This window comes from Erythrolamprus reginae, chromosome 4 (assembly GCF_031021105.1).
Source record: "Erythrolamprus reginae isolate rEryReg1 chromosome 4, rEryReg1.hap1, whole genome shotgun sequence".
Lineage (NCBI taxonomy): Eukaryota > Metazoa > Chordata > Lepidosauria > Squamata > Dipsadidae > Erythrolamprus > Erythrolamprus reginae.
Genome location: NC_091953.1, coordinates 12,913,531 through 12,940,675, shown reverse-complemented (window position 1 = coordinate 12,940,675; position 27,145 = coordinate 12,913,531). Strand labels below are relative to the sequence as shown.

Below are 27,145 nucleotides of genomic sequence, written 5' to 3'. Positions count from 1 at the left end.
TATGATAAAATATTTTAATAACATAAAGTTTTATTTTCAATTAGTTATACTATAGCACAATCAAAGCAAAATTCAAGTTATATGTTAACAAATCTGGCTAATTAACATTCATTTTTAAAAGGAGGTGACATTAGAAAACCCATTTCACAGAGACACTAGTTTGAATGAAATTCCAAAATGAATGTTAAATATATTCCTGCTTCCAACATTAAGATAAATATGCTAAGGGAAAATATCTTCATAAATTTGCCTCCGAAAATGTATATAAGCACAAGATATAAAAAGAAAAGAAACGATAATCCATAAATTTTCACACATATCCCCAATCTTATAACAATTAATTTTTAGAAAAAAATATTATAAATGATTGAATTGATAGATTACATTAAGTAAGCCTTGTTTTGCTTGGTTTGGAACTAACCAATTCTATGAATTGAACCAACTTAATAAATCATTGCTAAATAAACTTTGGCTTAACAAAATGTGATGTATCTTCATTATTACTTAAACAGAGGCTTTTTTGTGGATTATATAATCAATTTTATTTTATGAATCTAATATCGTATCCAAGGTATCTCTTTTTCAATACTACCTTAAGTTTATTCTGCAGTTAATGTATACCTTAAATATTATTGTATTTTTGTTTAGGTTTTCTGGGATTGTACCTAATTGAAATACCTGCAATTTATTTTATCATAGCTGTTTTTAATTGGTTCTGTCTCTTGTGACATTCAATTCAATTCAATTTATTAGATTTGTATGCTGCCCCTCTCCGAAGACTCAGGGCGGCTCACAACAACAAATACAGTAACAATAATACAAATCCAATTAATAAAAGGAGAATTAAAACCCCTTAATATTAAAAACAATCAATGTGACACAGTCATACCATTCTCAAGTGCTATAGTCAGAAGAGAGGGGGAAGTTAATCCCCTCATGCCTGGCAGCATAGATGAGTCTTTAACATCTTGCCAAAAAAGGGGAGGGTGGAGGCAATTCGAATCTCCGGAGGGAGTTGATTCCAGAGGGCCGGGGCCGCCACAGAGAAGGCTCTTCCCCTGGGGCCCGCCAACCGACATTGTTTAGTTGACGGGACCCGGAGAAGGCCCACTCTGTGGGACCTAATCGGTCACTGGGATTCGTGCAGTAGAAGGCGGTCCTGTAGGTATTCTGGTCCGATGCCATGTAGGGCTTTATAGGTCATTACCAACACTTTGAATTGTGACCAGAAACTGATCGGCAGCCAGTGCAATCGATATGTTCAGCAATAGTTTAGAAGGCCATTGAGTTGAATCTCATGCATACTTCCAAATGTGCTAAAGCATTTTGAACAGGTGGCTCTCCAGCCTCTGCTGAAATACCTTCACTGAATAGGAGCCTGAATGAACTCTCCTTAAATTTATTTTATTTTATTTTTTATTTATATTTATATATATATTTATTTATTATTTATTTATTTATTTATTTATTTCATTTGTATGCCGCCCCTCTCCGTAGACTCGGGGCGGCTAACAACAGTAGTAAACAGCACATAACAAACCTAATGTTTAAAATAATTGAAAACCCTTATTAAAAACCAAACATACACACAAACATACCATGCATAAATTGTATAGGCCTAGGGGGAAAAAGGGTAGTTCAGTTCCGCCAAGCCTGATGACAGAGGTGGGTTTTAAGGAACTTACGAAAGGCAAGGAGGGTGGGGGCAATTGTGATCTCCGGGGGGAGCTGGTTCCAGAGGGTTGGGGCCACCACAGAGAAGGCTCTTCCCCTGGGTCCCGCTGAAATAGCTGAAGACTCCTATCATCTCGCCCTCAATCTTTTCTTCTATCCAGTTCCTCAGAGGACTAGGTTTCAAAACCCTTCCTCACTCTCCTTTGAACTTGATCCAACTCATCAATGCCATTTTTGAGTTATTCTGCCCATATTCCCAAGTGAGAACCAACGAAGGCAGACTGCATATAAATCTAATAAATAATAATAAGTTATTGTTATTATTATTAATAATAATAATTAATTATTAATAATAATTAGTATTATCTTTACAATTATGAGTAATAGAAGCACAAAGACCCACCAGAATCTCCAGGCCCCACCCCCTTCTATGAGTTGCTCCTCCCCTTTTGGTTCCAACTCAATCAAGCGGCAATTATTTTAAGAGAACGTCTTTTAAGCGGCAAGAATTAGTTGCACTTCTCACACTTCCGGTTTCCAATTGACTGTCCCATAAGAGTAAGAGATTAAAGGAAAATGAACAGACGAAAATGCTCCGCCAGTCGGAAGAAGGCATGATTGCGCCTTCATGAATTTGCATTCGACACTCTTTCGACGTGGGACGAGACTCATTCACGTACTTGTTTCCCCCATGAAGTTGAAACCAGAAGTGCTATATTTTATTTGCTGTGTCTTTAACACTTTGCTCTCACTTCCGGTCTAAAACTGAACCTACGATATCTTCCTCTTTCCAATGTGGGGGTCGCATTGGAAAGAGTTGCGTCGCAACTTTATCCCGCCCTCCCGGCAAGCCAAACCGACCAATCCCGATCACACTTTCTACCGGAAGCGTAGCGACTGAGCCACTCTAGCCCTCTTTCTTTAATTACGGAACTTTACATAGAGTTATTACTCTATGATTTGACGTGCAGTGGGTGCTGTCCCGTGTGGAGGAATAATGGCGGAGCGGGCCTAACCGCGCGGCGCTAACCGAGAGCCTTGGGGTCGAGCTACATGGTTGGATCTCGTATGTGCTTCACAAGCCGGGAGCCGCTCCATTTAAGCCAGTCGTTACAGCAGGTAGAATCCATTATAATACAAATGTTATGATTGGGGTTTTTTTCTTGACGTAGTGCAGAGCTTTCAAGCAATTCTAGGTTGCAGAATCTGTTGATACGACATCCCTGTAAAGTAGACCAGCAGCCTCATTTCCCCATCACAACCCAATAATGGGCTGCTGCCCCCACGGGGGGGGGGCGCATTGGGGGTTGTAAGTTTATGCACTATTTATTGAATACTTAATAGGTTTTTTTAATTGTCCTTCCTTCTCTAGTACCTTAGTCTGATCCTTAATTACTTTTAAAATAGGAAATAATTAAAATAGTATGTTTTAACCCATAATCACTTAAATCATTTTAATCATTATCTAGAACTGAACTTCTATAGCAATTAAAGAAAATTGAGCTGAATACTATATATTCTTTTGCTACATTTTAAAATGCAGGCATGTCATTAGGGCTTTTGAGATGTAGCAGTAGAATGAAGATAACACCTCTGCTTAAAAAACTGTTTCAACTCCTACCCTCAAAACGTCCTACAGAGCACTGCACACCAAGACAACTAGACAAAAGAACAGTTTTTCCCGAACGCCATCACTCTGCTAAACAAATAATTCCCTCAACACTGTCAAACTTTTTACTAAGTCTGCACTTCTTTTTCTACTAGTTTTTTATCATCATTCCTATCACCAATTTCCTCCCATTTAGGACTGTATGACTGCAACTTGTATCCTTAAGATTTTTATTAATATTGATTGTTCCTTCATTACTTATTTGACCCCTATGACAATTATTAAATGTTGTACCTAATGATTCTTGACAAATCTATATTTTCATTTATGTACACTGAGAGTATATGCACCAAGACAAATTCCTTGTGTGTCTAATCACACTTGGCCAATAAAAAATTCTATTCTATTCTATATTCTATTCTATATTCTATTCTCTGCCATTCTGTGTTGCTTCATTGCCACCAAACCTCTTGAATTCAGTATATAGCTTGCTAAGAAAGGAAGATAGGCAACATTGAGACCATTGTCTTGGATGAGATGCATTGACCACGCTTTGTTTTTGTTTTACTATTGTAGGTTTTAACCAACATCCAATGGTGTGAGTTTGATTCCCTGCTTGTAAGATGACTACTGCTGCTCGGCCAACCTTTGAACCTGCAAGAGGCGGAAGAGGGAAAGGCGAAGGGGACTTGAGTCAGCTCTCCAAGCAGTATTCCAGCAGGGATCTTCCTTCTCATACGAAAATCAAATATAGGTAAAAACCACGTTTTTGTATTTGGTGATGCTGGGAATTGATTTTGGTTGCGGGTTTTATTTTGCCTGAAAAAGGAACACCTGCCATTTTGTTTTGTGTCTGGCATCTAGTGTATTGTCCATGCATAAGAACATAAGAAGAGCCATGCTGAATCGGGCCAAAGCCCTTTGAGTCCAGTATTCTGTGTCACACAGTTGCCATCAATTGTACATGGGGATCTTGAGCAGAAAGAGAAGGCAGGGTCTCAAATTTCATTTCGGGTCATATAGACCCGAGCATAGGAGAGGAGCAGGGTTAAGGGGTCGCGGCATTAGAAAAGGTGAGAACCACTGCTCTAAAAGGATGCAAATGACCAGCTGTGGTCTGCAAGGAGTATTCCATTGGCCACTATTCTGTCAGAGCTGAAGAAGCTTCATGGATGAGAATAATAATAATAATAATAATAATAATAATTTATTAGATTTGTATGCCACCCCTCTCCGAAGACTCTGGGCGGCTCACAACAATGATAAAAACAATATTATAGTGAAACAAATCTAAGAGTTGGCCTTCTCCGGGTCCCGTCGGCTAAGCGGTGTCGTCTGGCGGGCCCCAGGGGAGGGGCCTTCTCTGTGGCGGCCCCGGCCCTCTGGAGTCAACTCCCCCCAGGGACCAGAACTCTCCCCACCCTCCTTGTCTTCCGTAAATTGCTTAAGACCCACCTATATGGCCAGGCATGGGGGAATTGAGACATCTCCCCCAGGCTTATATTGTTTTATGTATGGTAGGCTTGTGTTGTATGGTTTTTAAATGATGGATTTTTCGGTGCTTTCTTTTAAATATTAGAAGTGTTCATTGTATTCTGTTTTATTATTGTTGTGAGCCGCCCCGAGTCTGCGGAGAGGGGCGGCATACAAATCTGATAGATAGATAGATAGATAGATAGATAGATAGATAGATAGATAGATAGATTAGATTAGATTAGATTAGATTAGATTAGATTAGATTAGATTAGATTAGATTAGATTAGATTAGATTAGATTAGATAGAAATATATAAAACCCTATCATATAGTGAAATCTCTTCCAAAGAAAAAACAAAAGTCCAATTTGCCTCCTGAAAAAAGCAACCACGGCCTGAATGACTGAGAGTCTCTACAGACTTGCAGAGGTTTTTATGTTCCCAAATAGAAAATGGCTGATGGGAACTTTCCCATCAGCCAATCATGTTGCTTTAGCACTTCCCCGCTTTCTTGTTTCATTTTCTTTGCCTGCTGTGCTGCATCGGCTCTGTTTTCTTGACTCTGCCTTTTTCATGTGCTGCTTCTTTCAGGCAAACCACCCAGGATGCCCCCGAAGAGGTGCGCAACCGTGATTTCAGGAGAGAATTGGAGGAGAGGGAAAGAGTTGTGGTGAGAGAGAAGAACCGAGACAGGCCGGCGCGAGGTTTGTGCCACCATCATAGCCAAGAGGAGGTTTTGTGTGGTTGATTGGCCTCTGTGGTGATAGCTGTGGATCGAATGTGTTGTGAGTGGTCCTTGATCAACTCTGGTAGTGATGGATTCTGAGGAGGATGGGCCAGGCCCATCTTGGTACCCTGGGCCAGTGGTGTTGCCAGCTGATGCAGAGAGTGAGAGTGAGGGAGAAATAGACCTGGATGAACCTGAAAGACCATGCAGATATGCCAATGACAGTAGAGTCTGACTTAGAGGAGGAGGAGGAGGAGGAGGAGGAGGAAGATCAGGAGCCCTTGCTAGAAGACTAAGAAAAAGACAAGAATACTTGTATGGGAAAAGGAAGTAATCTGTAGTTTGTTAACTCTAGGGAATTGTTGACCACTCCTCATTTAAGGGTGGCATATGGGAAATTCGGATGGAGTTTCAATGTTTTGCAATGGAGTCGGTTGATGATGATGATGATAATAATAATAATAATAAGAAGAAGAACAACAACAACAGTTTATTTATAACAACAACAATAATAATAATACAAGTTTATTTATAATAACAACAACAACAATAATAATAATACAAGTTTATTTATAATAACAACAACAATAAATGTTTATTTATAATGCCCTTTTAACAAAGGGCATAACAGCAAGCCATATACAACTAGCAAAGACAGACAGTAGGCAATACACAAACATAGCTAAAACACAACTAATAAAACCACAAAATGTGTAAAAAGCCTTCCCAACCTCTCCTATGTGTTCCCCTCTTGCTGATCCCCAGAACAAAGATGTTTCAATCTGCTGAATCCAAGAGGAATGTCTTTAATGCCTTGCAGAAGCGGAGAAAATTCTCCTCTAACTGAGGCTCTAAGGGAAGATTGCTCCACAGACATGGGGTCAGATCTTGAAAGGCCCACAATTTTGATGTTGCTCTACGTGTCTGTGGAACATTCAATGTTTGAGGTTTCAGCCAGGTTACGCTAGCCAACTTATTTCCCTGCTAAAATAGTTGGAGTAGAATTGCCCTGTCTGTGGAGATGCTGGAAGGCTGTAAATATAAGTCAGTGAAACTAGAGACTCTTTATCTCATAAAGGAATTCGCAATTAGCTTTCATCTTCAGTAGCAGCCTAGCCACTGGACTGTTATCTTTGAACTCCTCTCACTGAGAAGCTACCAAGATGATGATTATCATTATCATTATTATTATTATTATTATTATCATTATCATTATCATTATCATTATTATTTTTTATTGGATTTGTATGCCGCCCCTCTCCGTAGACTCGGGGCGGCTAACAACAGTAGTACAAAACAGCATGTAAATCCAATACTAAAATAGTTAAAAAACCCTTATTTGTAAAACCAAACATACATACAAACAAACATACCATGCATAAATTGTAAAGGCCTAGGGGGAAAGAATATCTCAGTTCCCCCATGCCTGACAGCAGAGGTGGGTTTTAAGGAGCTTACGAAAGGCGAGGAGGGTGGGGTCAATTCTAATCTCCAGGGGAGTTGGTTCCAGAGGGCCGGGGCCGCCACAGAGAAGGCTCTTCTCCTGGGGCCCGCCAAATGACATTGTTTTGTTGACGTGACCCGGAGAAGGCCCACTCTGTGGGACCTAACTGGTCACTGGGATTCGTGCTGAACTCGCATGCATGAATTTGGCTTGTATAAATGACGCTTGCTATATAAAAAGATTGATCTGAAATACTGTATCAGTGTGTGGATTCCTCCTTTGTTTTCAATCTGATAGGCCTGGGATAGAACAGAATGTAGGCCCAGGAAGTTCAAGAGGGGTTCACTCCAGGGGTGGGATTCAATCGGTTTTTGAGTGATTCAGGCCAATCAGTAATATTGATTTGTGGGTGGGCCTGCCCAGCCACTCTGGCGCTACGCCATCCTATTTAGCCACATTTTCTAAGCCCTGTGCTTGTGTGGTCACATTTTCAGTGCTGGGTCAGCTGTTAGATAAATTATATGAAGCACATCTTTGGTTCATTCAAGTAAATTTTGAAAATGTTCCATCAGGTGTAATTAATATACAGGCCAGCTTGTCAACTTGTCACTAGATTTTTTAAAAGGTACTGTATATAATTAACTTCTTTCCTTTATTTTAAAGACTGTTTACTGCTGGTGTCTCCAAACTTGGCAACTTTTAACCCTGGAGGACTTCAACTCCCAGAATTCCCCAGCCAGCTTTATTTATTTTTTATTTTATTTATTTATTTATTAGATTTGTATGCCGCCCCTCTCCGTAGACTCGGGGCGGCTTACAACACAATAAAACAGTTCATGACAAATCTAATAATTTACAATTTAAAATATTTTTAAAAACCCATTATTAAAAAGACATATATACAAACATACCATACATAAATTATATAGGCCCGGGGGAAATATCTCAGTTCCCCCATGCCTGACGACAAAGGTAGGTTTTGAGAAGTTTACGAAAGGCAAGGAGGGTAGGGGCAGTTCTAATCTCTGGGGGGAGCTGGTTCCAGAGAGTCGGGGCCGCCACAGAGAAGGCTCTTCCCCTGGGGCCCGCCAACCGACATTGTTTAGTTGACGGGACCCGTAGAAGGCCCACTCTGTGGAACCTAATCGGTCGCTGGGATTCGTGCAGCAGAAGGCGGTCTCGGAGATATTCTGGTCCGATGCCATGAAGGGCTTTATAGGTCATAACCAATACTTTGAATTGTGACCAGAAATTGATCGGCAACCAATGCAGACTGCGGTGTGTTGGTATAACATGGGCATACCTTGGGAAGCCCATGACTGCTCTCGCAGCTGCATTCTGCACGATCTGAAGTTTCCAAACACTTTGCTTTGCCAAGTTGCCAAAGTTGAAGACTCCTGGTTTACAGGCTTACAAGTAAAAATCACAGAGTCTTGGCAACTTCCTCTGCCTCTTCTTTTTTCCCAGTTAGCGAAGCAATAGCTATCAAGGCTGACAGTTGTCACGACCTGTTCTGGAAGTGAATTTCATAAACAAGTCAATTTGAATTTGGATAAACTGATATATCAGTGTGACCTAGTAACATTTTTTTTAAAATTAGCTGTCAGCTTCATTTTTTGTGGTATTCACTTTTCTTTCATCACTGTTGATTACAAGTTCTTTTTTTGTTGTTTGTTTTTGTGGCTATGTTTCTTTCTCAGAACACACAACTTCCTCTTCGGTCTCAAAGAAACCTCGACTCGATCAAATCCCTGCGGCTAACTTGGATGCAGATGACCCTTTGACTGACGTATGTTATTTCAAACAGTTTGAGTACTTAGTGGTTCTCTGCTCCGTGGCCCATCTTAATTCACTTATAGCTCCTTTGCTGTGACCGTTAGTGAAGTCATCACAAGAACATAAGAAGAGCCATGCTAAATCGGGCCAAAGCCCATTGAGTCCAGCATTCTGTGTCACAGTGGCCCACCAATTGTCCATGGGGATCTTGAGCAGAAAGAGAAGGCAAAACCCTCCCTTTCCCCCCAACAAATGGTACCCAAGGGAATCCTGCCTGCCTCAACACAAATAGAGGCGGAATTGGACATCCGTTTCAATAACCACTTATACACTTGGCATCCATCAATCTGTCTAATCCTGCCTTGAAGCTATCCAGGCTGACAGCTGTCATGACCTCTTCTGGAAGTAAATTCCATAAACCAATGACCCTCTGGGTGAAGAAATATTTCCCTTGATTTGTCCTCATTTTCTTACCAATGAGCTTTAGGGAGTGCCCCCTCGTCCTAGTATTGTGTGATAGAGACAAGATTTTTTTCTATCCCATGCATGATTTTATACACTTCGATCAAGTCACCCCTTAAACGCCGTCTTTCAAGGCTGAAGAGACCCGGGCGTTGCAACCTGGTTTCATAAGGGAGGGGCTCCATTTCCTTGGTTATTATTGTTGCCCTTTTTTGCACCTTTTCCAGTTCCATGATATCCTCCTTGAGGTGCGGTGACCAGAACTATACTCACTCAAGATTGAGTCTGCTGTTTCCGTTGCATCTGCTCTAATGGCACTCAATTGTGAGAAAGGAAGGGGTGGATTCAGTGAACCTAGAGCAGTGATGGCGAACTATTTTTGGTTCACATGCCAAAGGGGTGTGTGTGAGTGTGCTAGCATGCGTGCACGTGCCCACACCCTTCTGCATGCGCACCCCCACCGCACTGCCCCCCCCCCCCACATACGCACAGGCTTACTGAAGCCTGATAGGTGAAAAATAATGAATGTCCAAATAGACAAACCGGAAGTTCGGGAAAACGCACTTCCTGTTTGCCGTTGTGCTGTTTTTTGCACTCCGGACGGGTTTAGGGAAACTTCCTGAAGCTCCGGAGTGCAAAAAAACAGCACGACGGGCAAACCGGGAGTTCGGAAAACGCACGGTTTGCCTGTCTTGGCTTTAAAGCAGCTGCATCTTGGGAGGCAGCATTTGATCAGTGTAGGTAAGGAAGGGCTGCGTTTGGGCCTTTCCAGGATGGGATCCGAAGCATCGCACACTCCTCTTGGGTATAAAATTGAACGGTCTGCTGGTTTTGCTCCATTTGTAGGAAGAGGAGGAAGAGGAAGATTATGAGGAAGAGAGTGACGACGATACAGCTGCTCTGTTAGCTGAGCTGGAGAAGATAAAAAAGGAACGAGCTGAAGAGCAAGCCCGGAAGGTAAACACGTGATTTACGGTTTGTTGATGAAATTACAAAATGAAGAAAGATAGCTGGTTGATAACCTTTTAGGGCAGGAGGTATCAAACTCTTTATATCATTGAGGGCCATGTTAGGGTTGGTGTTTGACCTTTGGGGGGTAGAGGTACCACTGTATTTATTTATTGTTCAACTTGCGACCACAATTGAGCCCAAAATTTATGTTGCTAAGTGTGAAGCCTGTTAAGTGAATTTTGCCACATTTTACGATTCTTCTTGCCACATTTGTCAAGTTAATCACGGCAGTTGTTTAATTAGTAATATGGTTGTTACAATGCTTCCCCATTGACATGGGTCATCTGTAGGATGCAAAAGGCGATAGGATGCTTATTGAAATAAAATCTAGCCAAAATATAATAATAATAATAATAATAATAATAATTATTATTATTATTATTATTATTATTATTATTATTATTATTTGTTGTGATTCCGTCTGAGGCCCCTCAGGGAACGGCTGATCCTCTGCCGGCTTCCTGCTCAGAGGGGGAGGATGAGGAACAGGAGGTTCAGGCAGACGGGGAGGAGGAATCTCAGGCTGAGGGAGAGGGAGGACAGCCAGAGTCCCCCGAGAGGGAGCTCTCCCCAGCAAGCAGCCTGGATTCCTTAGATGAAAATGCACAAGCAATAATCGATCTCCGGCAGAGAAGAGCAACACCACAAAGGGGACAATTAGCCAGGTACTTTCAGCACTGAAGAGGCAACAGCTGGGTTTGGGTGTGGTGCTCTCTGGAAAGGCTGAAAAGGCAGACCCACCCTTCCTGGCTTGTGGAGTATTATCTTTGGGAGTCCTGGGACCTGGCTGTGATCTTTGGCGTCTTGGAATTCTGGTTTGTGACTTTGAATACTGAAACCTTGGGGGGAAAGGGTGTGGGTCTTATTCTCTACAGTGGTGGGTGTGCCAGCAAGAAGTCTGCTGTATTGTCTGGCCATCAGGACTCTGCTGTGAAGTCTCATAGCCTGCCTGTTGGGAAGAACAGGTTTTTCTCTGTGTTTATTTTTCAAACTATAAAGTGCTTTTGCTTTTACCAGCGTGTCTGGCTGCTTATTCCAGTTGGTGTTGAAGTCTGGGGGCACCCAGACAGAACAATTATTATTATTTATTAGATTTGTATGCCGCCCCTCTCCGTAGACTCACTCAAAAAAATAAAGGGAACACTTAAACAACACAATATAACTCCAAGTAAATCAAACTTCTGTGAAATCAAACTGTCCACTTAGGAAGCAACACTGACAATCAATTTCACATGCTGTTAGCACATTCAACTTTGTATAGAACAAAAGTATTCAATGAGAATATTTCATTCATTCAGATCTAGGATGTGTTCTTTGAGTGTTCCCTTTATTTTTTTGAGCAGTGTATATTTTATGGTTGCATATGGTAGGAGACAGCAGGGTCTAATTCACTAATAAAAACAGCCTGCTAAAAAGAATAGAGAGCTGGCAGTTCACCAAGGAGCAGCAAACCCTATGGAGAATTGTTGGGCCTCTGATGTAAGTAAACAGTTTTATTTCTTGGTAATCCAGAGATGCCAACAATCAAGTCTTGCCCATTACATTAGAGCAAACCAGTCATTGCAGGTGAGCTTAGATACGTGCAAAATTTTCAATTCAGAATGATTTGAATTTGGAATATTTTGCCGTTCCCAGATACAAAGATTGTTTCTAGAAACTCTGGTTTAGGACCACTAGAGGCTGCTAGAAGCTTTTCAATGTAAAGGTGTCCAGTTAGGCACTGTTCAGATTAACTTTCTCCAAATTTGGCAACTTTAAGGCGTGTGTACTTCAACTCCTAGAATTCTCCAGCCAGTATAGCTAGCTGGGGAATTCTGGGAGTTGAAGTCCACAAGTCTTAAAGTTGCCAAGTTAGAATACCTCTGGTCCAGAAGAATTGAATTGCAGTTTCTATCCGTGGGGAAAGGCTGGTCTGCAGCTTGCTTGGATCAGGGATGTGCAAAATTCCTTAGCACAGGAACAGTTCGCTCAGATGTTCACCAGGAATGTTCAACTCTTTTTCTTTCCAGAATGCACCAATTGTCTGTTTTATTTATTTATTTAATTTATTTATTGGATTTGTATGCCGCCCCTCTCCGGAGACTCGGGGCGGCTAACAGCAATAATAAAACAACATATAATAATAATCCAATACTAAAAAGAGTTAAAAACCCTTATTATAAAAACCAAACACACATACAGACATACCATGCATAAAATTGTAAAGGCCTAGGGGGAAAGAATATCTCAGTTCCCCCATGCCTGGCGGCAGAGGTGGGTTTTAAGCAGCTTACAAAAGGCAAGGAGGGTGGGGGCAGTTCTAATCTCTGGGGGGAGCTGGTTCCAGGGGGCCGGGGCCGCCACAGAGAAGGCTCTTCCCCTGGGTCCCGCCAAGCGACATTGTTTAGTTGACGGGATCCAGAGAAGACCCATTCTGTGGGACCTAACTGGTCACTGGGATTCGTGCAGCAGAAGGCAGTCCCTGAGATAATCTGGTCCGGTGCCATGAAGGGCTGTATAGGTCATAACCAACACTTTGAATTGTGACCGGAAACTGATTGGCAACCAATGCAGACTGCGGAGTGTTGGTGTAACATGGGCATATTTGGGAAAGCCCATGATTGCTCTCGCAGCTGCATTCTGCACGATCTGAAGTTTCCGAACACTCTTCAAAGGTAGCCCCATGTAGAGAGCGTTACAGTAGTCGAGGTGATGAGGGCGTGAGTGACTGTGAGCAGGGACCCACGGTCCAAATAGGGCCGCAACTGGTGTATCAGGCGAACCTGGGCGCGAACGCCCCTCTCGCCACAGCCGAAAAATGTTTCTCCCCCAGGGTTATGGACGGACAGATGGAATTGACCTTGGGAGGCAAAACCCACAGCCACTCCGTCTTGTCTGGGTTGAGTTTGAGTTTCTTGATACCCATCCAGGCCCCAACAGCCTCCTGTTTTGTGGTGGTATTTTCTGGATGTGGTCTGGACCTCAATCTGAAATCTTTTCTAGAAATCACGAAGAGAAAACCATTTTTTTCTCAGCAGAACTGTTGGGAATGTTCTTTCTAGTGCAATGGTTCTCAACCTTTCTAATGCTGCAACCCCTTAATACTGATCCTCCTATTGTGGTGACCCCCAACCATAAGTCTAGCGCCAATTCTCCCAACAGAGCTTTAAGATGATTGACAGGAAGGTCAGAGGATCACCCCCACTGTAAATGCCTGATTGGTCAGATTGTAAAAATATGTTCCAAGGCGCCAGAATAGAAGTTTTAGTTCCTAACACCATGGGAAATTTGTCTTTTCCCATAGTCTTAGGCGACCCCTGTGAAACGATCGTTCGACCCCCAAAAAGGTCCCGACTCCAAGTTGAGAACCACTGTTCTAGTGGATCATTCCAGGGAATACCCAAAAATGCTTTTTCAGGAAGCAACTGGACTTATTGTTTTTTCTTTTGAAAAAACACGATCATGGGGAATGGAAGGATTTATATTCCTTGCAGACAGCTGGTTACTACAGGAACCAGGAGCACTACTCAGTTGACCTTGAGGACATAGGTAAGCCTCCAAGTGCTTCAAGAACCCTCCAAAAGGATGCAGACTGCCAGCTGTCTGCAAGGAATATAAATCCTTCCATTCCCCACTATCCATCAGAGCTAAAGATTCTTCTTCGGTGAGAAGCGAAATGTCTTCCAAAGAAAAAAAACCCAAGAAAAGTCCAATTGCCTTCTGAAAAAAAGCACCTTTGAGACAACCATGACCTGGATGACTGAGGATCTTCACAAAATTCCAGGGAATATCAAAATATTCCATTGCTAGATCATTGTACGTTGTGCATAATCTCATTATTACTAGGGGTGTTGCAGTAGTACGGTTTGAATCTGAAAAGATGCTTCGAAGCATAGATTGCCACTCTTTAAATCAGCTACCTCATTTTATCTACAAAAGAGGGGACCTTTGTGATTCAAGAGAATATTAACAAATTGCAAATAGGACTCCCGTTTCTGAACCACGATGTACCAAAGTACTTTTTTAAAAAATAATCAAATATAAAGTATCACACAGCTATTTTTTGTTTGGTTTCTGTTTTAAACTTATCAAACTGATTATCCTGCATTGGATAGCTGGTTTACCAAGTACAGTGGTACCTCGTGATACGAACCCCTCGTGATACGAACCCCTCGTGATATGAAATTTTTTGTCTCTTCTTACGAACCCACCTCAGATCGCAAAATGGCGCTCCGCTGGGCGCCGCCGCCCGGCTGTCACCTTTTAAAACAGCCGGGGGGCTTCTCGGCGTTCTCCCGAACCCAAACTTTTCAGGTTCAGGAAGTCGCCGAGAAGCTCCGCCGCCCGGCTGTCACCTTCTGAAACAGCCGGGGGGCTTTTCGGCGTTCTCCACGTTTCGGCCTCCAGGAAGGACGTCTTCGTGACGTCAAAGCTCCGCCCATGGAATTCCCTATTGGGATTCCCCACCTCCTTTCCAGCCTCCAGATCGGCCGAAAACACCGCCACCGATTGCAAAAATGGCGCTCCACCAGCCGCCGCCGCCCAGCTGTAACCTTCTGAAACAGCCAGGTGCTTCTTGGCAGCCTCCTGAACCCGAACCTCCGGGTTCGGCGTTCAGGAGAACGCTGAGAAGGCCCCCCGGCTGTTTCAGAAGGTTACAGCCGGGCGGCTGCGCTTCTTGGCGGCCTCCCGAACCCGAAAAGTTCAGGTTCGGGTTCAGGAGAACGCCGAGAAGCCCCCTGGCTGTTTTAAAAGGTGACAGCCAGGCGGCGGCGGCCAGCAGAGCGCCATTTTGCATTTTTTCCCCTTTGCACGCATTAATCGCTTTTACATTGTTTCCGATGGGAAACAATGTTTCGTCTTACGAACTTTTCGCCTTACGAACCTACTTCCGGAACCAATTAAGTTCGTAAGACGAGGTATTACTGTATTTTTGCTTGATTGGCAACTATTCTCTAAGCTATCGAGCAATAGTTCTCCTGCACAGCACAACTTTGCAGCCTGAATTTTTTTTTCTGTGGCTAGTTCAACCCTGTTATGTTCCCCTTTCAAAACCATGCGACCTCCTGCTCAGCTTCGGCATTTCTGAAATGTTATGCTTGTCCTGAATCCTGTTTATGAGTATGCGCTATATCTGAAGTAACTAATATGCCTGTCTGGGAAATGACGGCGATGAATGCATGGAGTTTATGTATGTTATTAAAATTATGAGCATGTAGACATTTGAGTTTAACTTTTAGCCAGAAAGCAACGCAAGAGAAAATTATATTGATTAACAGTAAAGGATCAAACTTTAGGTATACAGTGTTCCCTCGATTTTCGCGGGTTCGAACTTCGCGAAAAGCCTATATCATGTTTTTTTCAAAAATATTAATTAAAAAATACTTTACGGTTTTTCCGCTATACCACAGTTTTTCCTGCCCGATGATGTCATATGTCATCACCAAACTTTTGTCCGCCTTTAATTAAAAAAAAATTAAATAAACTTTAATAAATAAACATGGTGAGTAATAATCTAAATGGTTGCTAAGGGAATAGGAAATTGTAATTTAGGGGTTTAAAGTGTTAAGGGAAGGCTTGTGATACTGTTCATAGCCCAAAATAGTGTATTTACTTCCGCATCTCTACTTCGCGGAAATTCGACTTTCGCGGGCGGTCTCGGAACGCATCCCCTGCGAAAATCGAGGGAACACTGTATTGGCTTCTGCTTGTAGTTATTGTTAACAAGACCATGTTTATGGAGTGGATCAAATAAATGAAATGTAGCGTGGGAATAAGATTAAACATTTTAACGACTATTTGAATACATTAGTTACCATATTTTTCGGAGTATAAGATGCACCGGAGTATAAGATGCACCTTAGTTTTGAGGGAGGAAAATAGGAAAAGAATCTGCTTAGCAGATATTCATCTGGTTAGCATCCTTAGTCTGGTCAGTTTCAGTACAGTGATCCCCCGATTATCGCGAGGGTTCCGTTCCAAGACCCCGCGCGATAATCGTAAACTCGCGATGTAGCGGCACGGAAGTAAAAAACACCATCTGCGCATGCGCGTCCTGTTTTCCATGGCCGCACATGCGCAGATGGTGGAGTTTGCGTGTGGGCGGCGGGGAAGACCCCTTCGGCCGCCCAACAGCTGATCTGCTCCGCAGCGCAGCAGCAGTGAGGAGCCGAAGATGGGGTTTCCCCGTTGCCCAGGCAGCTGCTGCAAGTGAGCAGCCGGGCGGGCGGGCAAGCGGGCAAGCGGCAAGCCCGCCCGGCTCCTCGCTGCTGCGGCGCTGCAAGCGAGCAGCCAGGCGGGCGGGCGAACGGGCAAGCGGCAAGCGATCTTGGGGTTTCCCCTTTTCCTGGGCAACGGGGAAACCCCAAGATCGCTTGCCGCTTGCCCGTTCGCCCGCCCGCCCGGCTGCTCACTTGCAGCAGCTGAGTCCTGAAGCCAGACGGCAAAGGCGTACTTCCGCGTTTGGCTTCAGGACTCAGCTGGGAAGCGGCGCTGGGGTCTTACTGGCCGCCCACGCAAAGGGGAAACCCCGGCTCCTCGCTGATGCCCGCCGCTCGCCCTCCCGCCAGCAAGAGGGGGAAGACCCAGGGAAGCCGCCCAGCAGCTGATCTGCCTGGGGAACGCAAACTCCACCATCTACGCATGCGTGGCCATAGATAAAAGGGGCGCGCATGCGCAGATGGTGTTTTTACTTCCGGGTGGAAAAATCGCGATATAGCGATTAGCAATGATCGAGAGCGCGAAACTGGGGGGACCACTGTATATCCCCTGGTTAAGGCTTTAAAAAAAACCTTATTTGGAACAGAGTAACAATGAAAGAGTTTGCAAGCCAGTAAGAGCTGGGAACATTGTTGGAACCTGGTTAGGACTGGAAAGAAACATTTTGAGCAAGTTAGAGCAATGAAAAAAACTGCAAAGACAGGGCTTTGAAAACATTCTTAGCAGAGAGTAACAATGAGAGCTTGCAAGGTGTAAGAGCTGGGAGCCTGGAAAGAAACATTTGGAGCAAGTTAAAGGAATGAAAAAACTGCATAGACAGAGCTTTGGAAACATTCTTAGCAGAGAGTAACAATGAGAGCTTGCAAGCTGTAAGAGCTGGGAACATTGTTAGCACCTGATTGGGGCTGGAAAGAAACTTACTTGGAGCAAGTTAGAGTAATGAAAAACATTCTGCGAAGACTTAGAGCTTGGAAAACATTCTTTGCACACAGTAACCATGAAAGAACCTGCAAGATAAGAGCTGGGAAGATTGTTAGCACCTAGTTAGAGCTGGGGGGGAAAAGCTTCAAAAAGAAGCTGCAATCAAAGTATAAGATGCACCTGAATTTTCAGCCCCTTTTAGGGAGGAAAAAAGTGTGTCTTGTACTCCAAAAAACACAGTACTTAATTGAAGAATACATACAGATCTGTTTAAGGTCTTACCAGGGTTTTGGGGGGGACGGATTGTCATGAAAAGGATTTTTATATGTCTTTTTTTCAGAAATCTTGTAGCACCCTGAGAAAAACTTAAGTGGAAGGTCTGGATTTCCTACATCCTGAATTTAATTATTACATTTTTAAAAAATTAGTGTGATTGACTTTTTATTGTAACATTTATGCTTGCTTGATCTGCTTCCAAACTCCAGATTACACTCTATTTGTGGAGGATGCAAATAGCATAATCTTTTACCACCTGGCCCAGACTAAACTGATTGGTATTCGCTCTCCAGTTTCATCCCAAGGATAAGCCCTGGAACCATTTTTGTTTCCAAGCAAGCCCAAGGTTAAAAGTTGAATCTGTCACTCGGGAACCGACGTTTCAAATTCCCTGCCATGATTTCACCTTGCAATTTTTATTGTGCTGAAAACGAGCATCGTTGGGTCTGGTTTGCTACGAGTGGCATTCTTGGGTGGTTTTTAAATAACCTTACCATTACGATATGCCTATTTAGGATTTATCGATAGCATTGCAGTTTGACAATTGTTGTAAATTACTTCTTGAAAAATTACTCCTTGAAAAAATTCATCTTTATTAGTTGAAAATTCCAATTCAAGTTGTCAAAAGCCTTCTCTGCATTGAGAAACATTAGGGCTACTGATTTTTCCTGGTATACTTCGTAATATTTAAGAATATTTAATATAGTTCTCATGTTATTTATTATTATTATTTTTTTAGTTATTATTATTATTTATTAGATTTGTATGCCGCCCCTCTCCACAGACTCGGGGCGGCTAACAACAGTGGTAAAACAACATGAACAATCCAATTAATGAAAACAACTAAAAAAAACCTTATTATAAAAAACCAAACCTACACACAAACATATCATGCATAACTTGTAATAGCCTAGGGGGAAAGGACAAAGGTGGGTCTTAAGTAATTTGCAAAAGACAAGGAGGGTGGAGGCCTTTCTAATCTCTGGGGGGAGTTGGTTCCAGAGGGCCAGGGCCACCACAGAGAAGGCTCTTCCCCTGGGGCCCACCAAACAACATTGTTTGGTCGACGGGACCCGGAGAAGGCCAACTCTGTGGGACCTTATCAGCCGCTGGGATTCGTGCGGTAAAAGGCGGTTCTGGATGTATTCTGGCCCAATGCCATTAGGGCTTTAAAGATCATTACCAACACTTATTTCCAATGTTTCTGTTTGGCAAAAAGCCATTTTGATCTGAGTGTATTATCTCATTGATTGTATTTTTTTAAGCGATCTGCAATTATTGTAGCAAATCAGAATTCTATTCCACTCTGCATTGGGCAGATCTCACCACGAGGACTCTTTAACATTTTGAGAAGGATTCTGACCCACTGGAATAGGTTTCGAGAAGGGCAAGAAAGATAATCAGGCGATTAGAAACTGAGGACTGTGAACAGAGATTACACAAGTTAGCAATATTGAGTATTGCGAGAAAAGATAAAGGGTGAGGACAGCAAACTTCAAATACTTTAAAAGGCTGCTAAGTAGAAGTCAGCCAAGAATCCAAATGAATTAAGTCCAATTAATAAATCATTAATTGTCCTCCTAGGAAGCCAGATGGAGAATAACGGTTTTATGATACGGCAAAATGAATCCAGTTGACTATTAACAAAAAAGACATTACAGTGATACCTCTACCTAAGAACGCCTCTACTTAAGAACTTTTCTAGATAAGAACTGGGTGTTCAAGGGTTTTTTACCTCTTCTTAAGAACCATTTTCTACTTAAGAACCTGAGCCTGGAAAAATTTCCCAGGAAATTTGAGAGCGGCACGAAGGCCCGGCCAGTTTCCTGCCATTCCCCCTTTAATCCCGACATTGTTTAGTCGACGGGACCCGGAAAAGGCCAACTCTGTGGGATCTAATCGGGCGCTGGGATTCGTGCTCTCCACTTCTTTAAACAAACTTTATTTATATCATTTTTCTCCAAGTAAAACACATCACATACACACAAACAAAATAAAAAACTTAAAAGATGCTTCAAAATGGCTTTGGGGCAGATATCCTTCTTTGAACATCTCATTGGGGAGCACAGGAGCTTCAGCCTGAAGGTGAACTCTTCATTCCTTGGATTGATAGCTGCCTAGCTTAGCTACCCGAAGCCAAAACCTCAGAATAGTCACTTGGCTGTAGTCCTGTATTTGGTCTATGCTTATTTCAGAAATGGAAACTTGGCACTACAAACTTTTTTTTTTAAGAAACTTTGAACGCACCACGAAAGAACTTGTGGCTGACTTTTTAGCTCTTTCCACAGGGATCTGAAAAGGAAACAGACCATTTTAAAAAAAAATAAAAGCCCACCTTTTCTTCTTTTGACAGGAACAAGAACAAAAAGCCGAAGAGGAGAGGATACGGATGGAAAACATCCTAAGCGGTAATCCTTTGCTGAACCTTACAGGACCAGTACAACCTCAAACAAATTTTAAAGTAAAGCGAAGGTATGGAGAAGCTAACGGTATATTAAATTGATTCTCAGCTTCCTTCCAGATTGTGAATAAGAGTCATAATTCCAAAACAGTTAACATAGAAACATAGAAGATTGACAGCAGAAAAAGACCTCATGGTCCATCCAGTCTGCCCTTATACTATTTCCTGTATTTTATCTTAGGATGGATATATGTTTATCCCAGGCATGTTTAAATTCAGTTACTGTTAAATTGGATTTTAATTGAATTGTTTAAAGAGAAAATCAAAAAGCGGAGAGTAAGGGATTTAAGGCCTTCAAGTGCAGGAGAAATCTTGTCAGACTATTTCAGAATGGACCAACGTATGTCTGGCAGAACTTCTGACGTTTTCCCTTTCCTCTTTTAGGTGGGATGACGATGTTGTCTTCAAGAATTGCGCTAAAGGTGTAGACGAGATGAAAAAAGACAAACGGTTTGTCAACGACACACTGCGGTCTGAATTTCACAAAAAGTTTATGGAAAAATACATCAAGTAGGATCTCGGGTTTTGAATAGGTTGCGTTGCGGATAGGTTGTGTGATGCAATTCATCTGCCTTTCGTCAGAAAAATGCTGGCTTGGATGGAAATCTTGTCAACTGTGGGCAGGTATCCCTCATGATCATAGGTCTCTTTTTAACTTAATTCCTAGTCTGGCATATTTTTGCATGTTTTACTGTTGTAAACATACCCCCTGCCGTCCCCCCACCCGCCCCTCGCTTTCTTGAAGATGTTGGTTTCCTTATTGCTGTGAATTTATGTTCACTGGAAAATCATTTTGTAAATGTTTTGAAAACGACTTCCAATAAACCCTTCACTCACCGATGAGACTATTTTCTTGGTTAAACGTAGATTGGCTTCCCTCTCCTGTTCTGCAAACTTTGTACTCTCCCCTTACTCAAGATGGGAAAAGCTTTGGTATGTTTTTAGACTCCGCAGTGGTCCTTCTGTCTTCTGAGAAGCAAAAAAATGCTGGGATGCGTGTGCACGCACGACACCTGAAGCACCTACCAGCGGTAGGAGCGACCTGCCCCTGGTGTAAATGCGCACCGCTAGTGAAATTCAACTGGAACCTGCCCCTGCCCGGGAGACAAATTCCTTGTGTGTCCAATCACACTTATTTATTTTATTTTATTTATTTATTTATTTTGTCCAATGCACAATGAGGGTTTTAGTGGGTATATATCTATATACACATAGTAAAATACATGATGAAGGTTATAGAGGAAATACTCATAGTAAAATATATCTAAGAAAGAATAGAAGAGAAGATATAGGAATAAAACATATCAATGAATGAATAGAAGAAGAGATATAGGAATAGAAGAAAGAAATAGGAGATATAGGAGAGCAATAGGACAGGGGACGGAAGGCACTCTAGTGCACTTGTACTCACCCCTTACTGACCTCTTAGGAATCTGGATAGGTCAACCATAGATAATCTAAGGGTAAAGTGTTGGGGATTTGGGGATGACACTATGGAGTCCGGTAATGAGTAAAGAATTCTGTTCTATTCTATTCCTATTCTATTCCTATTCCTATTCTACTCTATTCTATATAAAAGTGCAGTTTATATAGCAGGTATGGTATACAGGTACTTAGATGGAACTCAGTGGGATGGACTCTTACTCGTCCTTAATGATCACCAGGCTTCCTGTTGTTTTATTTTTCAATTCAAAATACTTAACCTTGATTTATGTCTCATCTCTCACCTATTTTCCTGCAAGCTCCTCCATTAAGCCAGCACTGCTGTGAAAATAATTGCAAACATTAAACCAGGCCTAACTAGAAACCTAGCAGGCTACAAAGCATCAGACAAACCATACATTCAAGTAGTCCTTGATTTACAGCAGTTCATTTAGTGACTGTTTAAAGTTACATCATCACCAGGTGAGGGTTGCTACTTACCAGAGTCTTCAGCTGCCCCGAGTCTTCGGAGAGGGGCGGCATACAAATCTAATGAATTGAATTGAATTGAATTACCGCTGCTACCGGCACGCTGCGGGCAAAGCTTTAGGTCGTTGGCATGCATGCACATGTATCCCAGTGATATTTTGCACATGCGCAGGAAGCAACATCTTGTGAGAGGACCCGCCTGCACATGAATACCTCCGAGACCGCCTCCTGCCGCACGAATCCCAGCGACCGATTAGGTCCCACAGAATGGGCCTTCTCCGGGTCCCGTCAACTAAACAATGTCGGTTGGCGGGCCCCAGGGGAAGAGCCTTCTCTGTGGCGGCCCCGACTCTCTCTCTCTGGAACCAACTCCCCCCGGAGATTAGAACTGCCCCTACTCTCCCTGCCTTCCGTAAACTTAAAACCCACCTTTGCCGTCAGGCATAGGGGAACTGAAACACCTCCCCTGGGCATGTACAATTTATGTATGGTATGTTTGTGTGTGTGCTTGTTAGTATATTGGGGTTCTTTTAAAACTTTTTTAAATATTTAAATTTATTTGGATTTGTTACGATTTGTTATGCCTTGTTGTGAGCCTCCCCGAGTCCGTGGAGAGGGGCGGCATACAAATCTAAATAATAAAATAAAATAAATAAAATGAGATTTCTGCATGCGCAGAAGTAAAAAAAAAATCACTGAAATCTCACACATGGGCGTGCCCTCGCAACATTTTCCTTCCTGCGCATGCATAAAAGCCAGATCTCACAGACACACACAAACGCACGCCGGCAAACCAAAGCCATGCACACATCTTCCATTTTACTACCAGTGTGCAGTGTGGCCCATATTGGGTAGCAACCCAATACTGATCATCACTGAAAAAAAGCGACTTATAGCCATTTTCCAAGGGTGTCATGCAATTTCCCCTTTTGCGTCATTTTGACCAGCCAAGTCAATGAGGATCCCAGGTTCATTTAACGACCATGTGACTAACTCTACAACTGAAGCGATTCCCTTCAAGAACTGTGGCCAGAAAGGTTGTAAAAATGGGCCAAAACTCATTTCATGCCTCCCTTAACAACATACTTTTTTGGATGAATTGTCATAAGTTGAGGGCAACCTATATTATTGGCTAATATGGTTCAGGAAAGGTAGATCACCAGGGCTTCACAGAGCTGTGACCAGTTTGGGAACTTTTACAACACAAAAATCCTGTCCAAAAAAATTACCCTGCCGTTTTTATGAAGTCACCAGGAATCAACGTTAAATCAAAGCCTTCTTTAGCTTTCATGACCCATATCCTGATGACGCCATCTTGTTTTATTTTGCTGCAATCCATTAGAAATTGGGAGCCTCCACTTGCTATCGGTTGCCATAGAAACAAGAGAGAGGAGACTTAGATATTCATGATGTGGGAAAAACGGTGATGGAGGAGTTGTCTCCGTGTATGTCTGATTAGGGAGCAGAAGGGAGGGAAGTTCTATACAGCGTTCCCTCGATTTTCGCGGGTTCAAACTTCGCGGAATGTCTATACCACGGTTTTTCAAAAATATTAATTAAAAAATACTTTGGGGTTTCCCCCCCTATACCACGGGTTTTCCTGTCCGATGACATCATATGTCATTGCCAAACTTTGGTCTGCCTTTAAAAAACATGTTTTAAAATAAACTTTAATAAATAAACATGGTGAGTAATAATCTAAATGGTTGCTAGGGGAATGGGAAATTGTAATTTAGGGGTTTAAAGTGTTAAGGGAGGGCTTGGGATACTTTTCATAGCCAAAAATAGTGTATTTACTTCCGCATCTCTACTTTGCGGAAATTCGACTTTCACGGGCGGTCTCGGAACGCATCCCCCGCGGATATCGAGGGAACAGTGTATATCATCTCCTGCAGGGGTCTCCAACCTTCCAATTGCCAGAATCTCCCAGCCAGCTTTGAAGTCCACCAGGCTTAAAATTGCCAAGGTTGGAGACCCTGATCTACTGTGCTGATCAATGGACTTATTGACAGCCAGTTCCAGGTCAACCATCCCCTCATGTCTCCACCTGAAGATACAGATAAGGACGCTGCACCATTAGCAAAAATTGAGCTGCACGCGCAGCTTCGCATCTCAGGTGCATGCATGCGTGCGTCCGAGCGAGATTTTGCTCCTGAGCATGCGCAGGAAGCAAAATTTTGCAAGGGGACATGTGTGAGATTTTAGCGATATTATTATTATTATTATTATTATTATTATTATTATTATTATTATTATTATATTATTATATTATTATTATTTTTATTTTTATTTTTTATTATTATTTTTTATTTATTTATTTATTTATTATATTTGTATGCCGCCCCTCTCCGTAGACTCGGGGCGGCTCACAGCATACAATAAGACAATTCATAACAAATCTAATAAATTTTAAAAACATTTAAAAAACCCATTATTAAACCAGACACACACACAGACACACCATTCATAAATTATATAGGCCCGGGAGAGGGAGGGGGAATGCCTCAATTCTCCCATGCCTGACGGCAGAGGTGAGTTTTAAGGAGTTTACGGAAGACAAGGAGGGTGGGGGCAGTTCTAATTTACGGGGGAGCTGGTTCCATAGAGTCGGGGCCACCACAGAGAAGGCTCTTCCCCTGGGACGCGCCGGACACTGTTTAGTCGACGGGACCCAGAGAAGGCCAACTCTGTGGGACCTAATCGGTCGCTGGGATTCGTGCGGCAGAAGGCGGTCCCGGAGATATTCTGGTCCGATGCTATGAAGGGCTTTATAGGTCATAACCAACACTTTGAATTGTGACCGGAAACTGATCAGCAACCAATGCAGACTGTGGAGTGTTGGAGTGACATGGGCATACCTGGGGAAGCCCATGATTGCTCTCGCAGCTGCATTCTGCACGATCTGAAGTTTCCGAACATTCTTCAAGGCTAGCCCCATGTAGAGAGCATTACAGTAGTCGAATCTCAAGGTGATGAGGGCGTGAGTGACTGAGCAGTGAGTCCCGGTGCAGATAAGGCCGATTTTATGCTTCTGCGCATGCGCGGAAGCAAACAAATTGCCAAAATCTCTCTCTTGTACGCGTCCCCTCATAAGATTTTACTTCCTGCGCATGCTCAGGAGCAAAATCTCACTCGGACGCATGCCAGAGATGTGCAGCTGCGTGCATAGCACACCTTTAGTGGAGGAGGTGGCAACTCCCACCTGATCCTGGGGGAATGAGGATTGGATGGTCAGCCCAAGTCCTTGGGGCGGGAGGGATTTGGGATTGATTTCAATATGTAACGTTCACGTCTTTTGCCTTAGATCTTGCCTTTAACTTGCTGCTTACAGTTCTTAACCTTTGAAGAGTGTTCGGAAACTTCAAATTGTCCAAAATGCAGTCGCGCAAGTGGTTATGGGCCTTCCAAGGTATGCCCATATCTCACTATCAGTGTGCGGACTGCATTGGCTGCCGATCGGTTTCCGGACACAATTCAAAGTGTTGGTTATAACCTACAAAGCCCTACATAGCATATGTTGTTGTTAGCTCTGGCCCAGCTCCTGCCCAAAGGACTGTGGATGTGGGGGAGACATCAACATGCTGCAGGCCTGTTTTGTCCCCGGTGGAATCTGCTGATGAAGGTTCCTCTGACCAAGGAGACATGAGTGACAGGGAGGAAAAGAGTGTGGCAGACAGCTCAGAAGGAGATCAATTATCTAGCTCCTCCTTGGATTCAGTACAAGAGTTAATGATACAGCCACGCATGCGGAGAGCGATGCATAGGCAACAACAACTGAGAGATTATTATCAAAGAAAATGAGGCCACCTGTGGTTGGGTGGGGCTGTGGTAATTAGTGAGGCTGCTATAAATAGCAGCCTGTGGGTTTGGCCATTGTGGAGGATTATCTGATCATTGTGTTTCGTGACTGCTTTGCTGACTTTGACTTTTTGTGTGCTGATTTTTCCCCGCTTTAAAACTAAACCAGAGCAAAGTGTGTTTCACTTTGTGAAAGAAGAAGGACTGTGAATTGCCTCACAGCTGCAAGCTAAGTATCACAGAACTGATAAGGGACTTGTACAAATTACCAGTTTGGTTGGAGACCAGTGCTCTTTGCTATACCAAAAGAGGGCTTGGTTTAAGTGAATTTTCATTATAAAGAACATTGTTTTGAATTTTCAAACGTCTGTGTGTCTGAAATTTGTACCTGTGAATTTTTGGGAGGATTCTACCAGAGAGCCCGACAGAACAGCATAGGACCAGACTATCTCTGAGACCGCCTTCTGCCGCACGAGTCCCAGTGCCCGGTGAGTTCCCACAGAGTTGGTTTCCTCAGGGTCCCATCAGCCAGACAATGCTGGCTGGTGGGACCTAGGGGAAGAGCCTTATCTGTGGGGGCCCCGGTCCCTGAATCAGCTCCAAGGCATACAAATCCAATTAATAAATAAAATGAATAAATAAATCTATCTATCTGTCATCCATATATCTATCATCCATATCTATCATTCATTCATTCATTCATTTGGACTTCTAGGTATGAGAAATTAATTTAGAAAATTAATCCTAAAATTTACAAAATACCCCCTTATAAATAGCATGAACCAATTAAAATTAACCCTAAAGACTCTAATATTAAAAATCATTCAACCAGTCATCCCTATCACTATCATACTATTAGGTCGGAGAAAGATGTCAATACTCAACGATCCCAGGCCTGTTGGCAAAGGTGCAGTGCGATCTCTGGGGGAGTTGATTCCATAGGACTGGGGCCACTACAGAGAAGGCTCTCCCCCTAGGGCCCGCCAGCCAGCAATGCTTGGCTGATGGGACCTGCAGAAGGCCGACTCTGTGGACCCTGACTGGCCACTGGGATATGTGAGGCAGGAATGCAGCATTGCAGGCAAACTGCCTACAGTCTAGAGTTCGATTCTGAACCGGCTCACGGGGACCCAGTTCAAGGAACGGAGACCATTTTACTAACGTTTACTGGGCACCACGATGAGCTTTTCCCCAAGGAAAAACCACATGCATAAATGTGGGATGGAAAGAGACATTTTGGGACCATCCAGTCATATTTAAGAGAAAGAAAGTTAAGAAGTTTTTTTAAAAGTAGGCACCTTTCAACCTCAGAATTCCCCAGCCAGCCATGAATTCTGGGAGTTGAAATCCACAAGTCTTTAAAAGTTGCCAAGACTGGACGTGCCTTTTTAAACCGTGAGAAA

The 27,145-nt window shown here is 42.9% G+C and overlaps 1 protein-coding gene across 1 annotated transcript; it reads left to right on the top strand.

Moving 5' to 3' along the window:
• The first annotated feature begins 1,955 nt into the window (after positions 1-1,955).
• Positions 1,956-20,871, top strand: CWC15 (CWC15 spliceosome associated protein homolog). The gene is made up of 7 exons (XM_070749647.1): positions 1,956-2,793; positions 3,860-4,037; positions 5,349-5,461; positions 8,629-8,717; positions 10,013-10,123; positions 19,926-20,044; positions 20,418-20,871. The coding sequence occupies exons 2-7, from the start codon at positions 3,907-3,909 to the stop codon at positions 20,545-20,547; spliced, it is 693 nt and encodes a 230-aa protein (XP_070605748.1). The 5' UTR covers positions 1,956-2,793; positions 3,860-3,906; the 3' UTR covers positions 20,548-20,871.
• Positions 20,872-27,145: the final 6,274 nt, after the last annotated feature.